The sequence below is a fragment of the Balaenoptera ricei genome, chromosome 14 (genome assembly GCF_028023285.1).
Source record: "Balaenoptera ricei isolate mBalRic1 chromosome 14, mBalRic1.hap2, whole genome shotgun sequence".
Lineage (NCBI taxonomy): Eukaryota > Metazoa > Chordata > Mammalia > Artiodactyla > Balaenopteridae > Balaenoptera > Balaenoptera ricei.
The window spans coordinates 69,982,761-70,004,099 of NC_082652.1; the positions used below are offsets into that span (position 1 = coordinate 69,982,761).

General features: G+C 43.2%; 1 protein-coding gene across 4 annotated transcripts in view; it reads right to left on the bottom strand.

The window, feature by feature from the left end:
* Positions 1 to 7,481: 7,481 nt before the first annotated feature.
* MYO5B (myosin VB) overlaps positions 7,482 to 21,339 on the bottom strand; it is a 370,856-nt gene continuing 356,998 nt past the window's right edge. For all 4 annotated transcript variants that reach the window (XM_059894726.1, XM_059894725.1, XM_059894727.1 and 1 more), the window contains 7 exons: positions 19,705 to 19,856; positions 19,037 to 19,126; positions 16,308 to 16,458; positions 14,550 to 14,835; positions 13,766 to 13,940; positions 12,352 to 12,432; positions 7,482 to 7,839 (listed from right to left, as the gene is read on the bottom strand). In XM_059894726.1, the coding sequence (XP_059750709.1) occupies positions 7,687 to 7,839; positions 12,352 to 12,432; positions 13,766 to 13,940; positions 14,550 to 14,835; positions 16,308 to 16,458; positions 19,037 to 19,126; positions 19,705 to 19,856 (1,088 nt within the window). In that variant the 3' untranslated portion in view covers positions 7,482 to 7,686. The remainder of the gene's footprint in view (positions 7,840 to 12,351; positions 12,433 to 13,765; positions 13,941 to 14,549; positions 14,836 to 16,307; positions 16,459 to 19,036; positions 19,127 to 19,704; positions 19,857 to 21,339) is intronic.

Genomic DNA, 21,339 nt, shown 5'->3' on the forward strand with positions numbered 1-21,339 from the left:
AAAAGTTTGAAGCTAGCAGAGGTTGGCTCATGAGGTTTAAGGAAAGAAGCTGTCTTTGTAACATCAAAGTGCAAGGTGAAGCAGCAAGTGCTGATGTAGTAGCTGCAGCAAGTTATCCAGAATCTAGCTAAGATAATTAATGAGGGTGGTTAGACTAAACAACAAATTTTCAATGCAGACAAAACAGCTGTCTATTGGAAGAGGATGCCATCTAGGACTTTCATAGCCAGAGAGGAAAAGTCAATGCCTGAGTTCAAAGCTTCGAAGGACAGACTGACTATCTTGTTAGGGGCCAGTGGAGCTGGTGACTTGAAGTTGAAGCCAATCCTCACTTACCTTTCTGAAAATCTTAGGATCCTTAAGAATTATGCTAAATCTACTTTGCCTGTACTCTATAAATGGAACAAGCTTGGATTACAGCACATCTGTTTACCACATGGTTTTCTGAATATTTTAAGCCCATTGTTGGGATCTCCTGCTCAGAAGAAAAGATTGCTTTCAAAATATGACTGCTCATTGACAAAGCACCTGGTCACCCAAGAGCTCTGATGGAGAGGTACAATGAGATTTATGTTGTTATCATGCCTGCTAACACAACATCCATTGTGCAGCCCATGGATCAAGGAGTCATTTTGACTTTCAAGTCATTGTTTAACATATACATTTTGTAAGGCTATAGCTGCCATACATAGTGATTTGAGAAGATTAACTCTAATTTTGAAAGATGTTCTACTGTGGGTAAAATGCTATCAAACATCATTGCACGCTACGAGAAATCGTTCGTGAATGGAAGAGTCAATAGATGTGGCAACTTCATTGTTGTCTTTTTTTTTTCCTTTAATTTTATTTATTTATTTATTTTTATACAGCAGGTTCTTATTAGTTCTCTCTTTTATACATATTAGTGTATATATGTCAATCAGAATTGCTGCAGCCATCCAACCTTCAGCAACTACCACGCTGATCAGTCAGTAGCCATCAATACTGAGGCAGGACCCTCCACCAGCAAAAAGATTAAGACTCGCTGAAGGTTCAGATGATGGTTAGCATTTTTAAGCAATAAAGTATTTTTAGATTAAGATACGTACATTGTTTTTTTAGGCATAATGCTATTGCACACTTCAGTATAGTGGAAACATAACTTTTATATGCACTGGGAAACCAACAAATTCATGTTACTCACTTTATTGTGTTATTCACTTTATTGCAGTGGTCTGCAACCAAACTGGCAGTATCTCCAAGGTAACTGCCATAACCTGTATAACCTGAGGTGTAACCATGCAGGCCCCTGTTGGTCCTTCCCTGGACAGACCCGCCCCCTACCCCCACCCCCACGTCCTCCACCTGCCTCTTGTTGGTAGAAAAACTTTAACTGCCTAGGCCTTCCCTGAGTTCCAAAGAGCAAACTTAATCAGAGAATGAGAAAATGCAGAAACAAAGGAAAACAGTCAAGACAAAAATAATAACAGTTTAGCCATTAAAACAAAGTCAAGGACCTTTAGTTCCTCCTGAAGGGCTATAGATAATATTCTGAGCCAAGTTCTTTGAGCTGTTTTGCAGATACTGAAACCACCACCAGGTGGGAGAAGTTAACTGCATGCTGCCCACAAGCACATAGACCCCAGACCAGCTGGAACCAGAAGGTTGGTGATGTTGACTCCTGATTACCTCACCACCAACCAGTCAGAAGAATGTCTAGGAGCAGATCAGGTACCCTGAGACCCTCTGCCTCACCCTGTCTTTCAAAGCCTTTCCCTGAAATCCATCTGGAGTTCAGGTTTTTTGAGCATTAGCCACCCATACTCCTTGCTTAGCCCTGCGGTACACTGCACTTTCCTTCCCCACGGCCCCGTGTTGGTAGATTGGCTTTACTGTGTGCAGGCGAGAGGACCCAAGTTTGGTTCTGTAACAGTACCTCCTTGGTTCTAATTTTACCCTGCAAAATGCTAATATTGGTGGAAGGGGACAACACTGTGTTGATGCCCTTCAGCCAAACGCCTCCTGGCACACACCTGTCTGTGAACAGGTTGGGTTTAACGCTGTTGCAACGGGAAGTCTGCACATCAAGGGCACACCTTAGGGAAGCGAGGGGCAGCTCAGTGAGAGGGTGTTGGACATTGGGCTTTGGTTAGGTGATTTGGGGAGTCCAGAGATGCAGAGGTTCACTCTGGATTGGGTGCTGTTCAGAAGTCGGGTCAAGTCTTTGATAGCTATTTCAGCATGATCCTATCTAGAAGGAGGGCAGATTGGAGCTAGACTAAAGCTGCAACTGGTGAAGAAGCTGCAATCACCCATTAGCCGGGAGAGGGGTGTTTGGTATCGTGTGGTTTGCACAGAGATCTTGTGTTTGTGTTTAGACAAAACTGTGAAGTAGTCTTGTGTTGGTTCCCTTCATTAGTCAGTGAGCTTGTCTGATGTGGTTTTGTAAGATTGTGTGCAGAAGGAGATCACCGGGGCCTAGCTGGGAGCACCAGGCCAGCTTCTGCCACCACACAGACCTACCTCTAAGTGTCAGACCAGGACCCAGATGTCGGCTGCTTTGTTCTTTCTCAGCTGTTACTAGATAAGTGTATGTTGTCTGAAATTTGGCTCTTGGCACACAGTTTTCCTGTTGAGGTCCTGAAGATAGGCCCTAACCTCTCTGGGAATGAGGTGGAGGCTTTCCTGAAGAGAGGTTATTCTTCCACCAGCCACCCAGAAGTTTGTCCATCCTTAGGTTGGAAGTTGGGTTCCAGAGGTAACTTTTCAGCTGATCAGTATATTGTGAACACATTTCTGTATCATGAAATATTTCAATAGGGTTCCCTAATGATGGGTGTTTAAGGGCACCTTCCCTGGAGATGTCTTATCCTGTACATTTGGGTGAGGTTGGTTATGTGAATTTTTTTAAAAAAATTAATTAATTAATTTTTGGCTGTGTTGGGTCTTCGTTTCTGCGAGGGCTTTCCCCAGTTGAGGCAAGCGGGGGCCACTCTTCATCGCAGTGCGCGGGCCTCTCACCATCGTGGCCTCTCTTGTTGCGGAGCACAGGCTCCAGACACGCAGGCTCAGCAGTTGTGGCTCACGGGCCCAGTCACTCCGTGGCATGTGGGATCCTCCCAGACCCGGGCTCGAACCCGTGTCCCCTGCATTGGCAGGCAGATTCTCAACCACTGCGCCACCAGGGAAGCCCGGTTATGTGAATTTTTAAAAAAATTTCCAGGTGATTTTTGTGTGTGCTCCTCTAGGTAATAAACAGTCTACCAACGTTTCCATACAAATGTTGTTTCTAGGCTCTCTGTTCTGCTCCAATGGTCAAATTTTCTATCTCTGTGCCAGTTTCACTCATCTGAATTACTAAAGTTTTATAGTAAGTCTTGGTACGTATTAGGGAAAGCTTTCCCTCTTTGTCTTGAGGAGCCTCTTCCTTAACCTTGGGCCTCTGCTCGTCCATATAAATTTTAGAATTAGCTTGTCAATTTTCACCAAAAAAAACTGTAATGAGATGGATTTTAATCTATAGACCAACTTGGGGACAACTGACATTTTTGTGGTATGGAGTCTTCTTATCTGTGAAATATATTTCTCCAATTTTTAAATGTTGTTAATGTTTTTCACTTATATATAAGATCCTCCATACAGGTCTTGTAAATATTTTCCCCACTGATTTGTAATGCCACCGCTACCATTTACAAAGTTATACATATGAGTCTATCTCTGGGCTCTCTGTCCTATTCCATTGATCCACTACACCAAAACTGCCTTGCTTGAATTGTGTAGCTCAGTATAAGTCTTATTTTATAGGGAAAGTTTCTCTCTACCCCCAACTTGCAAACTGTAGTTTGCCAACCCCTGGTTTAAATGATCATGAAGCATCTTTGAATATAGGCCCCTGAATAGCTTCTTAAGCATTAAAAATTAACTTTTCAGCCAATGTGTAGTTACAGAGTTTTAAATTTCATTTAAATTTGTCACACCACTTTTTTCAAAAGTATTTATTTCCACGAATTTTTATCCACAGTTGAATATTATAGTAACTAATACAAGCAATTTTTATAAACAAAGGTATAGTTTACAGATTTGCTCAACGTGGAAAAATATTTTTATTAGTAGTATTTCTTCTCCATTGTTAGATTCACCCCTGAATATGATGGGATCTCCTTCAGTGAAGCAGTCCTTCATCCAAACATCAGTTGGGAGCAAAATGTTATATTCAAATCTGGATTATTCTGATACTGTATCACTTTAGAAAGTAGTTTAAATTCATTTTTGATTGACCCCCTTTATTAAAATTAGAAATTTTTTTAGGAAAAACAATCTTTAGTATCTAATAACCTTTATAATAAGAAAAAAGTCCTATGGCATTGGCATCAACCTCTAATTTTCTATACTCCCTAATTCTCTATGGTACTGATGTGTACAAAAAGTGAATTATGGCTATTTGGGTCATGCAGCAAATAATTTGAGAAACTGCAGAGAAATATACTATGAGGAAAATCTACAGTGTCCTGCCCCATGCTGTCATATTTTAGTAACTGTTTAGTCATTTGGCATTATACAAGTGCTTCAACTTAGGATGCCCTTGGTGCCATAGAATGAATGAAAACAATTAAATTTACTGTATGTAAAAGAAATGGATTCTAATGTATTTGTCACTGTAATCTTAATGCATTAAGTGAAGCTCTAAGTAAATATTTGATGAATTGATGGTAGCAGTGTTAATTTTTTCTAAGTTTTCCAAGTTCCTCGTTTTGTCTGTTTTGTTTTTACAAAAGCTTTAAAATTTAGTACAGGAAAGGGAAGAAACTCCTGTTGACATGCTTCATAAAAAGGGGGGAAAAGCCTATTTTCCTTTGGGTCTGATCTGCTTGCTGGGTACCATAAGTCTAACTGCAGCTGTGACGGCACAGGGAGAATGTAGGTGATATGCATATAGGGGATACGTTTGTCAGCCTCAGCAACGAACACACATTACTCTAGGTAAACAGATAGGTCCCATATAATACTTAAAATACAAATTGTTTAATCTAAGTATTTGATTCTTAAGTAATCTTTAAAATGCTTCTCATGTTTCAAAAGACAGATCAAAACACCACCAGGATGTTATGTTGAACATGAAAATTCTTCCCACAGAAACAGTTATTTCAGAGAATTGATGTCAGTTACCTTAGTAACTGCTAAAGGCACATAGTGAGAAAAGTGTCAACTAAATTTTAAATATTAAAATATAAAGAGATATCTGGTTTAGAATTCAAAACTTTATGTTGAATTAAGTTATTTAAATTAAGTCATTATTGATTTCATGAAGTTGGAAAATGAATTGAACTGACTTTTAAAAAAATGCAAAGAAGAAAAATGTTAACAAAAGATTGATTATTAAAGATGCTTCTTCCAGTCTCCAAGTGTTACATTAAATAGGGCAGATCTAAACATTAAGTAACTGATTACTGTATTCCTTTATTCCTGGTGTCTATAAAAGAGTACTTGTTTTTTAAGGATATATAGATTAAGTACAGCTCCAGTGAAATACCTTTACCTTTGGAAGAGGAGAACTAAACCTGCATTTCTTAGGCTAAGTAGAGGACTATTCACAAGGTTCCCCCACCCCATTTATTCTACTTGCCAAGCTTTTATTCAGTGAGTCCTTGGCACCCAGTGATTAACCAGTGACAGCAGAGGGAGTAACCCAGAGGGATGGAGAGAATGAGGGTGTAAGACAGCACGTAGGGGCAGGAAGCCGTCGCGTTTATGGAATCACTGCTTTTTACACTCCTTAGCACTCTAACAAGGCATTTTTGGCTCTCGAAGATTAAGAACAGGCCTTACATGAAGCCAAGTTTTAAACTAAAGTGCAGTAAAAAGCAAGTTACACATAATAAAGAACTTTAAAAAGAGGCAGCCGCGGACTCAACTGGTTTAGACTGGCCTTCCAAAGCTAGTCAGCATGTGGGTTGTTGAAGGGTGTAGTCAGGGATGTCATATCATGTAACTCTAGCTGGGGAGGAAGGGAAAGGCGCAGCTCTGCGCGGACGCCCGAGAGAAGCCGGGACGTGCAACGTGGAGGTCGAGGGGATCATGCCGACCACACGGGTTGGGACGTGCTGGGCAGCGGCCTTCGCCCAGGGCTGTGCCTCGTCCTGCCCAGCGGGCGAGGAGAGCTCCACACACAGGATTGTTTAGGGCTCGGAGTGTGTTGTGTTTCCAAGAGCCTTTTAAGCTGAGAGGCTGAGCAAGAGAAGGTGGCGGGGTACGGGGGCTCTACTTGTACTCTGCGGAGAAATGTTTTCTTCTTGATGCAACATAGAGGCTCTTCTATGATTTGCAAACACCGTCTGTTCCTGTCATGGGAGCAGCCTATTGTTATCTACCAGAAATATGAAAAATACAGCAAAAGATTGTAAACGACATGTAGGATTTTCTAATGGAGTGCTTGCTTTAGAAGAGACAAAAACTTATAAAAGTAGCAAACACAAAATTCATTGTAATATTATCATTGAATATTCTTTAAATCCTTATTTCAAAGCAGAGATATTTACAGTTTTTTGTGGTAAATTTGAAAAGTGTTGAAAATAACCTGAAAAGGGAAAGTTGACATAAGCTTCTCTCCCTTTAAAAAGAACACACACACACACAAACACCCAAAAGTTTTGGATAATAATTTAATAATACCTGAACTGATTTTTAAAAAAGGCTTTTCAAATAGTCTGATCCTCAAGATGAAGTTTGTTTTCCTTACTCTTTTAGTTATCTGGAATCACTAGCACATTGTGTAATGTTCTTTTTGGAGGTATAATGGCAATAAGGGATTAAAGGCTTTTATATTGACTTGTTTGGTTTTTAATCTGTAAATAAGACTTGTTATTCTTTTCTAACATTTAGCTTACATAGATTTTTGTGAAAGTTTTGTTGACTCAGGAAGTGCATGGATTAGCATTGGAAATGTAAAGAATATCTTTCTATTTGCTCACATTTTACGTTTGGGACTGCAGCATTTTTAGCGTAATTCTTCCGTAAATTCACAACTACACAAGTGGGTTTGAGTATGTTAGGGACTGAGTCTTCTAATTTTATTTCAGAAACCAATAATCAAACTGTTTAGTCTGGAGGTCAATTACACCATTGTCTCTGCATCACCAGGCATTAAAAAATGTCTTTGGGAAACTTCTCAGAAGGCCCAGGTCTATATATTTGTCCTCAAAACATCTCCCCATAAACCCATCCACACCTACGGTTTGTTGACGGGGGGAAATGTCACTCACTATATGACAGTGTCATGGTTATTAGTACCATTATTTGTTAAAAGTCCTCTGAAGGCAGTTTATGTGACTTACATATGTTTAATATCATTTTACTTTGGGCATTCTCCAGCTATGTGCAAAGATCAAAACTAGGCAGTTTCCATTTTATAGACTGGCATCTTTTATATGGCCCATGGGGACTGCTTGGTGGCTATAGATCATGATGTATATTTGTTTAGACCGAAATCATACTTTAAAAAAATCTTCCATATTTCAAGTGTTTTATTCTGAGCAGTAGGTACAAAATATAATAACAGATGTGTCTTATTCTGTATAGTTCACTCTGCACAGGTTCTCAACCTCTGATTTGATCTACTTTTATAGATTTAACAGATCCTTAAATTCACTTTACTGTACTGTATACTTCCTTCTTGCTCTCACTGGCAATCGAGCTTTGGCACGTGCATTTTCAGACTTCATTGAGGAACTCCAGATTGAGACACGCTGGAATGTGGATTGAGTCCATGGTCAGAGAAGATGGATTAAATGGGAACAAAACAGGAAACATGTGCTTGAAGTCTAACAGCAGGTGCTGAGGGTCATTCCGCTCTTGCAGTTGTGCCTGTGGGGAAGAATAAGATGACATAAAATACTTCCTATGCCTAAAAATAGCCAGTTTTGGTGAATTCACAAAAATGAATCACAGGAATATTTCTGTTACGATAACTGGGTAGGACTTCAGGAGAATGTGGTCTCCCTCTCCCTGAGGTATTTAGCAGGGAGCGAAGCTCTGGTTTAGGCTTGTTGGAGATCATACTCCTCTCCCAATTCTAGCATTCTTTAAAAATTTTCCATCTAAGGGAGACTAGAAGAATATAGTTCAGATGATAATCATGTGGCGAGGCAGTATGGTGAAGTGGTTAAGGCCATGGGCTCTGGAGGCAGATAACCTGAGCTCTAATCCTGGCACCACCCTGGGTGAGTTCCTGAACCTCTCGCTGCCTCAGTTTCCTCATCTGTAAAAAGGAATGGGGAGACTGACATCACAGAAAATGACAGAGCAGGAACCTCTAGGGGTCAGTCCCTCCACTGAAGCAACCACTGAGCTAGAAAAAAGCAATTGGCATCAACTATCTTGTAACTCTGGAACCTGATGGGACACTTACAATAACCAGGAGAGTGCCTGATGAAGGGAGAGCCTGCTGACCTTTGCTAAGAGATCAGTGTGCATCAGCTACCATCCCCCATTCTCCAGCCCCACCGCAGCTGTAGGGATAGCAACCCACAGTCCTGGAGCAGCTGGCTGGTGCCAGGGTAGGCAGTGAGATCTTGTCTTTCAGAAATCTGGGGTTGTGCACTTTGGTTGGTCTGGCAGTTCCCTGAAGGGCAGGCACAGATGCCTGCCTTGATTTTGGCTCTCTTGGGAGGCAGTGGCTCCCTCCAGCAGCATCAATTGGAAGATTTAAAGGGACAGAGCCCATCTCCTTTTCCCTTTATTTAGAGCCAGATATAGGAAAAGTATAATAACTAAAATGAAAATTTTCATTTAGTTCACTAAAGGGGTCTAACAGCAGACTTGAGCAGGCAGAAGAAATGACCAGTGAAACTGAAGAGAAAGCAATTGAAATTCTTCAGTTTGAGGAGTGGACAGAAAAAAGGGTGAATAAAAGTGAACAGAGCCTGAGGGACCTGTGGGACACCATAAAGTGTACCAACATATACATCATAAGAGTCCCAGAAAGAAAGGGACAGCAAACTATTGGAAGAAATAGTGGCTGGATTCCCAAATCTGATGAAAGATATATTTATCTCTCTGTATATCTCCAAGAAGCTCAACAAACTCCAAGCAGAATAAACTCAAAAAGATTCACACTGAGACACATTATAGTCAAATTATCAAACCCTAATGACAAAGAAAGAATCCTGAGAGCAGCAAGAGAGAAGTCACATAACTCATCACATAACAAGGTATCCTCAATAAGAGTAAAAGTGGATTTCTTATCAGAAACCATGGAAGCCAGAAGGCAGTGGGGTGATATATTTGAAGTCCTGAAATTTCTTCTTTCTGTCAACCAAGAATTCTATATCTGGCAAAACTATCTTTCAAGAATGAAGAATTACAGTCAGCCTTCTGTATCCATGGGTTCTGCATTTGTAGATTCAACCAACCATGGATCAAAAATATTTTTAAAATTTCAGAAAGTTCCAAAAAGTAAAACTTGGATTTGATACATGCTGGCAACTATTTACATAGCATTTACGTTGTATTAGGTACTATAAGTAATCTAGAGATGATTTAAAGTGTACAGAGGATGTGCATAGGTTACATGCAAATACTATGCCATTTTATATAAATGACTTGAGCATCCACAGGTTTTGGTACCCATGGAGGTTCTAGAACCAATCCCCCACAGATACTGAGGGACAACTAAGTCATTTCCAGATAAACAAAAGCAGAAGGAGCTGGTTACCAGTAACTAAAGAAAGTCCTTAGGCTGAAATGAAAGGACATTAGACAGTAACTCAAAGCCATAAGAAATCAAGCCATACGAAGAAATAAAGAACACTGGTACAGCTAACAACATAGGTAAATGTAAAAGCCAGCATTATACTACTGGTTTGTAGCACCTTTTCTTCTTGTATGATTTATACAAATGCAGAAAGTAATTATAAATCTCTGTTAATGGGTACACATGTATAACAGATGTGATCTGTGACAATAACAATATAAAGGCAGAGGGATGGAGATGTATAGCAGCAGAGTATTTGTGCACTATTGAAACTAAGTTGGTATTATTTAAACTAGGTCGTTATCAGTTGAACATGTTAATAGTGATCACCACAGTAACCACTAAGAAAATAACTAAAAAATATACAGAAAAGGAAAGTAGGGAATCAAAATGATACACTTGCTACAAGAAACAAACACACAAAAAGGCAGTGATGGAAGAATTGAAAAACACAAAACATAAAAGACATCCAGAAAACAAGTAGCTAAATGGCAGAAGTAAATCCTTTATCAGTAATACTTTAAATGTAAACTTAAAGGCAATTAAAAGGCAGAGATTGGCAGAATGGATTGAAAAAACATGATCCATCTATATGCTATCTACAAGAGACTCACTTTAGACACACAAAAAGATTGAAAGTAAAAGTTTGAAAAAAGACATTCCAAGTAATCAGAAAAGAGCTGAAATGCCTATATTATTGTCATACAAAATATACTTTAAATTAAAAAAGTTTACAAAAGACAAAGGAGGACATTATATATCCGTAAAAGGCTCAATCTATCAAGAATATATAAGAGTTACAAATATACATGCACCTAGCAACAGAGCTCAAAATACATGAAACGAGAATGGACAGAATTAAAGGGAGAAATAGTTCTATAATGATAGTTGGACACTTCAATACCCCATTTTCAATAATGGATAGAACAAACCATATGGAAGATCAACAGCAAACAGCGGCCAAAGAACACCACTATAAACCAGTTAGACTTAACAAACAGATACATGACCAATTTGGAGTTATCCCCAGAATGCAAGGGTGGTTCAACATACAAAAATACAAGACTGATATTCCTTTGTATGTATATACCTCATGCATTGCTGGTGGGAATCCTTTGGTGTGTTTAACAATCCCCTTAAATTTACATTCTTATAGGTCAGCATATTCTGTCCTCACCACCCAAGCAAATGGTTTGCTTTAATAAGCAACCTGTATTTATCCTACATAAGGTTCAAGTACAGGAGGATGGCATGGATTGTCCGAGCCTTTCCTCTGAGCACTGTCTAGGGAGAAACAGAACATAAAACTCTAGCAAGAAAAACAAAACCAAACCAAACCAAAAAACCATTTTTTGAAAGAATTGCTGGACATGGGAATTGACTGCTAAGGAAGACTCAGAATCTGACTGTACATGTCTCCAGAGAATATCTGACCAACTTCCACTGTCTTTTTCCTACTTCCTTAATTCAAACCCAAGTCTGACTTGGCTCATATTCTTTGAACTTTGGCCTGAACTCTTCTCGTAAACAGTGCGAATTTATAAGCAGTTACAGCTCTCCCTCTAATGTATGTTTCAGATATTTAAAGACAAAAAAGACCTTCTAAATCTGCACTTTGTGTAAATTCTCAACTCTCCATAAAAACAGTAGCGGGTCAGAGAACTCAATGGCTTCTGTCATCAGTCTTTTCAGCAGCTGACTATACAATATCTGTGTTGGTGACTCTCTGCCTGCTTCTCTGTGATCCAAATCTTTAATAAACCACTGCATTTCCCCCACTGCCTTGAAGAGAACACCCTCCCTTGATCTTCAGCCTCTATTCTCTACTTGTACACGACGCTCAAGTTAATTTATTCTTTTCCTGCCTCTTCCTCTGATTACTTTTCCCCATTTCTTTTTATCCTTGTTTCATATTGACAATTACTTCACTGGCTAAAGAGGTTGTTTAAGAGTTTGAGAAAGTATTAGGTCTCCTCAAAATGTTACCCACATATACTAATGGGAGAAATGCTCCTTGTCTTTTGAGTAATCTTGATGTGACTCATCATTTACATGCTGTCCGCTACAGCACCCACAAAGGTTAGGCACTCAGCCCAGATCACCTAGGGCTCAGCTTCGGCAGCTCATCTCTATGTAAAAATTCCCATACTCTTAAGACAGATTTAAATAATCATTTCCCTGAAATGTTTTCTTTCAAGCATATTCCTAAGGGCAAATATTGTCAGCCTTAAGAGTCAAGATTTAAGAGCTCAAATTGTTTTCTGAAAAGAGTATTTCTTAGTTCCATTTGTGGGTAGGGTTGATATTCTGCTTACTTTGTTAATTTCATTTTGTGCTATAGTTTAGTAACACGGTAGTGGCAAATGAAATACTTAGACAATGTCTAAAATCTGAGAGGCAGAGATGATTAAAGTTCAGTCTTCTGTGTATATATGATAAGTTATTCATGGGTGGTGTGGCTCATATTTACCTAAAGAGAACACCTAAAAATGTAAGGTCTTCTAGAATATAAGGTAACCAGTATTTCATTAATAAAGAGAAGCAAGGTTAAAATCTAAACTACCAATTCTTTTATTTGTTTTAGACTAGGACTTTATAACGTCGATTAATATTTTAAAACTCACCTGGATTGTTCGTATAAAGGCCACTGTTACCCGTTCTTCAAATTCATTCAGGGGAGTATAAAGGTTCAAAATTTTGACAATCTGTTGGAATAAAAACAAAAGTTTAGCACAGAGCTAAATGAACATAAGACAACTTTTGAATTTTAAAGAACATATTACATTGGTACAGGAGGACACTTCGCTTTAGGCAAGATCCACAGTTTAGATACAGCTGGACTGATGTTTAGGGGCCTACATTTAGTAAACTAGAGTCCGGAAGCTCTGCCTGGAAGATCTGAGCTCTCTTACCCCATTCCTCTCTCCCGTATACCCGCTCACCCCGCCCCCTATGCTCCATGGCTTATAAAGTAATGAGGATTTTAGGAAACTGCTGCCTGAAGCACTCAGCCTCTTATCCACGAGTAACTTAAAGGTTTCATTAAAAGAGTCCTGGGTATCTTACCTTATATAACAAAGGTCTTAACAAAGCCTTCCTACCTCCCCCCACCCCCAAAATCACTTACGAAGGAACAGATTTTACTCCTGTCTAAATGGAAGCTAATCCTTTGTCTGCTCAACTGTCTGGGGGAAGTAGCCTGCCCAGGGGCAGAGCGATGCCAGTTGCAGTCTAGAAGTAAACTTGTGAAAGCAAAATTTTAAAAAGTTTCAAAACTTTCAGTACACTTGTAGAAGGAAGCAGTTTTCCTCAGAGTTTGGGATTTCATCTCTTAGTAGTTAGTGGAGGAGGTAAGGAAATGTATGTTTACTTTGCAATGCTGAGTTTGGATTTTGCTGTTCTTTAGGTGCTGGGCAGAGAGAAGGTGCATGATTTAATTTGGAAAATCTGATTCCCTCGTGCTGGTCTCATTTTGCACTACCACCTTGTGGCGTGCCCATTTCTAAATAGGCACATTCATGATGGAGGGCAAGATCACCTGTGTATGGACAAGATTTATCTTTTTACAGACTGGTAATATCTCTGCAACCGAGTCCTAGTACAAATACAATTTTGAGGGGAAAAGGAAAGGAACATTTAAATGCCTCTAGGTTCTCACTGACTTTATTTAAAATAATGTAAATGGATGCTAAGTGAAAACAGGACCAATTTAAATTTCTAGGTGAGAGACATTCCAGAATTCATGGTAAGCGTTTAAAAAAGTTTGTGCCTAAGCTTGACGTTTTGTGGGTTGACTACCTTATCTTTCTACCTAAGCAAGAGACACCAGAGAGTTACTGGGAAACTGTGGCATCTTGTTTCACAGACCGAAGTAGCCTTTGGTTCATCCAGGAACATCCCATCCTCTGGACCTTCAGGACTGTATCATTGGGAGCAGAAAGGGCCAGGAGTGCCACACTAAGAAACAACCACCGGCAGGAACAGACTTGAAATGGAAGCTGGGCTTGCTCTGAGGCCCTCGGCTGACAGTGACCACACCTGCTGGGTGCTGAGGGCGGTGCACAGGGAGCAGATGGCCTCTGCATCTTCGGGGCTTTTCTTCTTTAACTGCAGGAGCTGGGCTGCTTGGATCAGGGGTTCCATGGTCTCAGCAACTTCCCTCTGGTGCAGGTTTCTTCCCCGAAGCCACTCCTCCAGCTGACTTATATTGTACCTTAGACACAGGAAGAGTGAGCTCTGTTAAACCTGGCCTCCTACTTCACTGGGAAGAGCTCACCTCTTGTGTTTATTTTGCAGGCCAGCTGCCATTAGTATTATCATTCTCCTCATCTTAATTGTCTCACGTGGGCGAAAGCGTGAAAAGTAGCTGGCACTCAGTCACTTTTTGTGAATGAAATGAGTGGGTGCTTAAAATCAAGCCAAGATGAAGTACCTAAAGTGTCTGTACTAAGTTAATGAGCAAAAAAGGCATTAACTATATTGAATTAAAACAACTTAACATTTAACATTCGCAAACATGTTTGTACTTCTCTGTGAGCCTTCATGCCTCTTAAGTCATTAATTTTTCTCTCTGACCTATCCACATCATACTTACAATCTTTACATTAAAGTATGTAAATGTGTTTAAGCTCGGAACTAATTTGTTTACCGGGTCACCATCTCAGTGTGTGATGAATTTCACCAACCAATAAGAAGGTGATGGATTTGAGTCACATACCGACTGTGACAAGGACAACCCGTTGGATTTGGATTTTATTTTCAGAGACAAGCGTCCCGTGCCTGACTGGAGCTGGTGTGTGCCAGGCCAAGGCGCCTCTCGTACCTGAGCTGCATGCCTGTGCTCCAGGAGCAGACGTCCTTCCTCAGAAGCAGGTTGTTGAGAGTCACTGCGTTGATCATGTAGAAGAGCTGTTTGAACACCTGGAGGATGATCTCGGGGTCCAGGCCCTGGTCGCACATGACTGTGTGGAAGGAATTCATCTGGCGGATGATGGCTTCCAGGCAGTAGGATTTATCTCCATCCGCCAGGCTGGAGGTGCGCTTCCGGTAGCCCGTGGGCTTCACCCCAGACAGACCCTGAATGCTCTCGTTCTCCAACATGGCAGACACTGAAAGAAAAGCATGATTAGAGAAGCTGCATGTTCCCAAAGAAGATCTGTTTTCGGGTCACTGAGATCACACAGTACTCAGGGCTTTGGCAGTGATCCCACCCAGAGGTGAACAAGGTCGACATGCTCAGGAACTTATAGCATTTGGCATGGAATTTCTAACCTGCTGATTTCTACACAGAATAGGACTTCCACATAGAAATCTTGGACTAAACCTGTGGACCAAATTTTCGCTTAAATTTTTTGGTGATGGGCCAGAGGTAAAAGGCACGTACCAACTTAATTCTGTACTGGCTTCTGTGCTGAGAGACCAACATTTGAGCAACTTGGGTGTAGTCACGGCCCAGCCACTGACCTGGGCCTGGACCCTGAGATCATCCTATAGTTGTTCAAATAGCTTTTCTCCATCAGCCACTGACCATGTAAATCTTAGGTGAGCTCGTCTGTCATACTTACTGCACAGCACTTAACTACGTGTCAGGCACTTTATATTCAGTATTCCTTTTAATCTTCCAGCAACCTATTTCCTAATGAGGAAATTGAGGCATAAAGAGGTTAAATAACTTGCCCAAGGTCACCCTGCTAGGAAGCGGCAGGGCCAGGATTTGAACCCAGGTATGTCTGATTCCAGAACTGATGCTGTTAACCATCATCTTATCTGAGTCATGAAACATCCCCAGTTCTCCCTATGTCTGGTGAGAATAAACTGGCGCCTCATAAGAAGAGTCTCAGACAGGAAGAAGGATTTGGAATGAATCTTATCCCAAGGGATGTATTTCTGGATGGCATGTAGGACTCTGTCCTACTTGGAATTTCCTTATAACCTACTTGTGTTGTAATAACCTGGGGAAAGAATTACTTACATGGTCCAGGAGACTATTTCCTCAACAGCCTTTAAGGAGCACAGTGAGTGATGCATATACGTGTCACTTTTCTTGTGACTTAAAAAATAACTGCTCTTATTTTCAAATCTGATTTCATGTTAAGTGCCCAAGTGTACTGCTTTGGACAGAATGTTCAATAAATATTTATTGCATGAGTGTTTACTACTGTGTTCATGTATATGAACATACTTAATGCTTTCCTTTCTCCATGAATAAAGTATATATATGGGCAAGTGGATTATATCTTTTCACTGTACATGCATTTACACTTTCTGAATTTATATTTATTACTTATGGAAATTAGTTTGTTTTGGGGGAAAAAAAAATACAGTATATTATAGAAAAAGAGATAAAGGAAAAGTGATCTATACTCTCACTACCCAAGCATCACATGCTTTGATAGGCTGGTGTTGAGAAGTTCATAACTGCTTTTGAGTAGACGGCACACACCTCCTCAGCTTCCTTCACTGGGGAGGTCCTGGCTTTCTGGAGGCTGCACCTAAGATATCTGGTTCCCTAAATGTAGGGAGTGCTTACCCTCACTTCAGATCCCATGATGAGCGCAGGAGATCTCCTGTGCCAGCTTACCTATCATAGGCTGCAACAGGCCCTCGGAGATTTTAATGAGCTGCTGGTAGATCTGAATGGAAAGGTCGCTCAGCACCTGGCGGTATTCAGTGAGGTCAAAATTCTTAAGACAGTGCTCATTCTGCTTCGCCGTATTCTGAGTCATGAAGCCCTGCGGAGGCAGATGGGTGCTGTGCTGAGGCTCCGTGGCCGGCCGTGCTCAGCAGGCCTTCTGCGCCTCCAGTCACTTTCTCAACACCCTATTTGTGGGGCCCGATCAGGCTCTGTCTGCTACTATGATGTTCTACCAGACCCTGTCAGTTCTTTGAGGTCGCAGTGATGGCTCTTAAATTTGAAGGCAGTGTCAAAACCAAGCATGATAGAGGACTCGAAACTGCTTAATTAAAAAGGCCACAGTCGTTTAGTCCAAATCCCTGAAGTTTCCCTAAGGTAGCAAAGCGAAGGTTGGTAGCAGGTCCAGGGAAAGAGGGAATCCATGCTTTCTGACTCTTTACCCAATTCTCTTCCCAATATACCAAGTTACCCTAAAATATTAGATTATACACAGTCCCTAAAGAAGTACCTGGGTCAGAGTATATGTTTTTAAAATGAGAAATTTATGTGGATTCTATCACTGGGTATCAGAATTAATGGATGAACTGAAACGATTCCACAGCTACAGCACTATGTCTTCTTAGCTTTCTATGTTAACAAGATGAAGTAACATGCAAGTTCAAAGAGTTGCTAATATCAAAAGGACTCATGTGACCAATGGCTCTCTGTATTCAGGCCAAGGGGAACCAAGAGCAGCCAAAAGGTCAGTGTTTTCAAAAGGGTAACTATCCCCAGCAAAGCCTCTCATACTGTGTCAAATCACAAATCAATTTTTAAAGAAAACAAAAGCAGGCAGAAGGGACTACCCTGGTGGCGCAGTGGTTAAGAATCCGCCTGCCAGTGCAGGGGTCACGGGTTCGAGCCCTGATCCGAGAAGATCCCACATGCCGTGGAGCAACTAAGCCCGTGTGCCACAACTACTGAGCCTGCGCTCTAGAACCCGCAAGCCACAACTACTGAGCCCGTGTGCCACAACTACTGAAGCCTTCGTGCCTAGAGCCCGTGCTCCGCAACAAAGAGAAGCCACCGCAATGAGAAGCCTGCACACCGTAAGGGAGAATAACCCCCGCTCACCGCAACTAGAGAAAGCCTGCGCGCAGCAATGAAGACCCAACGCAGCCAAAAAAAAAAAAAAAAAAAAGCAGGCAGAAGAGGGGATAACAAGATAGCCGTTATTTAGGCTACATAGATATGGTTATGCTGTGGTTCAAGTCTTGTACCTGGGAATATAAGCACGTGAAACAATAGCCTAACGTAATGGAGTTCTTGGTCCTCCCTAGCCCTATATAATGTTCCCTGCAGGGTACAGACAGCATTGGGTCAAGTGATGATTGTCAATAAGATAACCTTAAATGCAGTTCTCTGCTTAAAGTAAGAGCTTGTATATAATATTAGGGTTATGGAATAGAGGACATCTGGTTTGAAATGAAGCCCATTTCTTCCAATAATACAGTAAACACTATTTCTTTAATATTTAACCCACTCCCTTTCACAATAAAAGCAGCTGTATCAAAGTTCTGATTCTAGGAGAGAGATGGAGTCAAGTCCCATTCCAAGGGTGGCAACACTGACTGGCATGGCATACCCTTTTATTATCCCAGGGAGAAGAGTCCGTGAAAACTTGTTCTGGCACAAAAGATGGAATAAAGCTTTCAAAATTGTTGCACTATATTGATTTACACTATGTCTTGGCCTTGGGGAGGGTGGAGAGTGAGATATGTGAAAGGAAGGGGAGAAGGAAAGTCAAGGAGGCCTGCAGGGCACTGGGAGTGGGCAGTGCCTGGGACGAGCTGGGATTCTCACCGGAGAAATTAGGGTGAAAATGGGCCGTATGTTACTAGGTCACTGGGCTGAATGCAGAGCATGGGAAAAGTTCTTTCAAGGACCAGCAGTGGGAATGGTGAGTTCTAGATAAAGCTGGACCCTAGAGGTCCAGAGCAGAACATTAAGTGATGGGGTGAGCTGGGCCTCAGGCCAAGGAACTGAATTTGCTGAGAAGCTCGAAGCTGGGCCTCAGGGTCAGTTTGCACAGATGTAGTTCAATTACATTGCGCCTCTTCTCTTGGACCATCACTGTCTGTCTTAATATGGACAAACTAATTGGTTGGCTTAGGAGACAATCTGACATCCCAGACAATTGAGCTTTCTGCCAGCATTCACAGAAATGGGGCTCTTCTAGGACTGCTTCAGAAAATTAAGGTCACAGGGTTTTCAGGGGGAGTCCTGAGGGCTCTCAGATGATGGATGGGTTACGCAAATTCATTTCCCTACGAGTCCACTTATTCATTCAGGGTGCTTTCCAGGGGCCCTCGGGGTCATCGAGGCCTGCCTTATTCCTGCTTCCAGTGAACAGGTGCAGAAGGCACGCCCAGGGCCTGAGGTCCCAGAGGTGCTCCAAAGATCTCACACCCTCTCTTCAAGGGATACAAAGCAGCTCAGAATGACATTTGGACAAAACAGAGATGCCTTCTATGACCGAAACCTCTGCCCTCCATTCTGACCTGAGATCTGAGGTGCTCTGAAGTGGAACACGTGTTGCTGTGCCCAAGGAAACAAGGGCCTAACCGCTGAAGAACACGGGGCATCTCGACGGTGTTTAAGTGCACTTTAGGGGACTGGGTTTATCTTACACTCACCTCATCCCCGCTGTACTGCTTCAAGCAATGCAGGAGGCGGCAGGTATTGGACAACCAGAACGATGTCATCTCAAAGTCATCACTATGCTTCTGTGAAAAGAAAAAGACGTTCCTGGTTACGAGTAAGTGGTTCCCATCTGGTCAAATGCTTACCTGGTCCCTCCATGTCCACGTGTCCTTCTCTTACCCAGTAGGCCCCAAGCAGATCCGACGGAAAGCGGGCCCTTACTAATCACAGTCACACAGAAGAGAGCCATCCCCACGAGGCTGCGTTACTGCTCTTCCACTACCGGGGATGATGTACGACCCAGCCCTGGTCCCCTGATCAGTGGTCCACACACGTGGGGGACAAGCTGCCTCTACAGCTGACGACGACGAAGCAAAGTGACACAGACGAGCTTGACTCCAGCAGCCCTGGGCTCTACTGTGAGCACTGGGCCAGCTGGCCTGGCAGGTTCTCACCATCAGTGATCCAACATAAGGGGTGTTGGGGAGCACGTGGTGAAACATGCTGGTATCCTGTTTATCTAGAGGTCAGGTGTCATTTACCTTCAGAGCTGGAGATGTTGGAGAACTTGGATCACAAAACCCAGACAGAGAGAAGCGAAGGTGACCTGTTGTTTTCACCGAGCTCCCCACACACCACCACCTTCGGCCTGGACACTGACCTTGAGGACCTTCTTAATGCCATTGATGGTGGAGGTCAGCAGGGAGTGCACCTTGAGGTCGTCGTTCACGTAGTCCGCGTGCCTGATGCACATGTAGAGGATGTAGGCAGGGAGGCAAGGCACGGTGCCCGCCAGCGCCTGGGGCTTCAGGTCTACCGGCAACAAACAGCAAGAATTAGATTTATAGCCGATGCTCGGGGCTGTAAGAATCCTGGCCTGCAATACCCATAATTTTAACATTTTCCTGTAGCTCCTCATGGGGGTTGGGAGAGGAGCAGGGGAGAAGCTGCCCTGATACACAGATTCCCTCTGACCTTGACTACCGGTAGTTTCAGAAACTAGTTAAAAACCCCAAACAGACAAAAATCATGTTCCTAAGTGTTTAGAATAGGCTCCTCACTCCTCGTCCTTACAACATGGAGGAAAAGAATCCACAGGTGGCGCCCTGCCCGAGTTTACACACGGTAAGAAGGGGCGGTGGCCGGAGGCCGGCTGGAGACGGGCGCTGGCTCCCTCACCAGGAGGCTGGGGCGAGAACTTCCCACCCCTCTGCCCCGGGGCCCTCACACTCAGGGACAGCTGCCCCCCCTCCCCTCCCCTCTTTTTTTTTTTTTTAATAAATTTATTTATTTTAATTATTTATTTTTGGCTGTGTTGGGTCTTCGTTGTTGCGCATGGGCTTTCTCTAGTTGCAGCGAGCAGGGGCTACTCTTCGTTGCAGTGCGCGGGCTTCTCATTGTGGTGGCTTCTCTCGTTGTGGAGCACGGGCTCTAGGCGCGTGGGCTTCAGTAGTTGTGGCCCGCGGGCTCAGTAGTTGTGGTTCACAGGCTCTAGAGCACAGGCTCAGTAGTTGTGGTGCATGGGCTTAGTTGCTCCGCGGCATGTGGGATCTTCCCAGACCAGGGATCGAACCCATGTCGCCTGCATTGGCAGGTAGATTCTCAACCACTGCGCCACCAGGGAAGCTTCCCCTGGTGGACACACGGGCCCTGCAGCAGCAAGAAGGCGAGGCCTGCTCCCACAGACGGAGCCCGCGTACCGGGGGCTGGGAGAGCTGGAGCAACTCCTAGCGCGTCCGGGCCTCGGCTCGGAAACCGCGTGGCAGCACCCGCCCGCCCGCCCAGACAGGCTCGGAGCCAGCAGGTCAAGCAGGCCACCGACTGGCCACAGCTGCTCTCCCCTCCCCACGCCGCCGCCTCCCTCTTGGCCAGCGCTAACTGGCCACACTCAGGGACAGCTGCCCTCCCCGTCCCTGCCCAACCACTCTCCTCTAAACCGCCGCACCCCGTGTGCTCTGGCAGGACCGGGAGCGGCTGGTGGGCCTCCCCGTGAACTGCAGACTCCTGCTCAGCCTTTTGGTCCTTTCCTGCCAAAGCCTTTGGAGGGCCAGGGAGAAGCTGTCAGACTGCTTTCCATGCCAGAGGAGGCCCGGGGAGGCACAGACCAGGCTGAGAGCAGCAGTGCTTGGTGGGGGCCCAGAGCAGGAGGAGGAGAGGCCCAGGGACAGGCAAGATGGAAGGCGAGCGCGAGGCCCGGGCACAAGGCCACGGGCCTCAGACTCCAGGCGTGCTCACTGCACCCCCAGGCCTCACCCCACACCCTCATGACCGCCACCCCCAAGCTCCACCCAGCCCA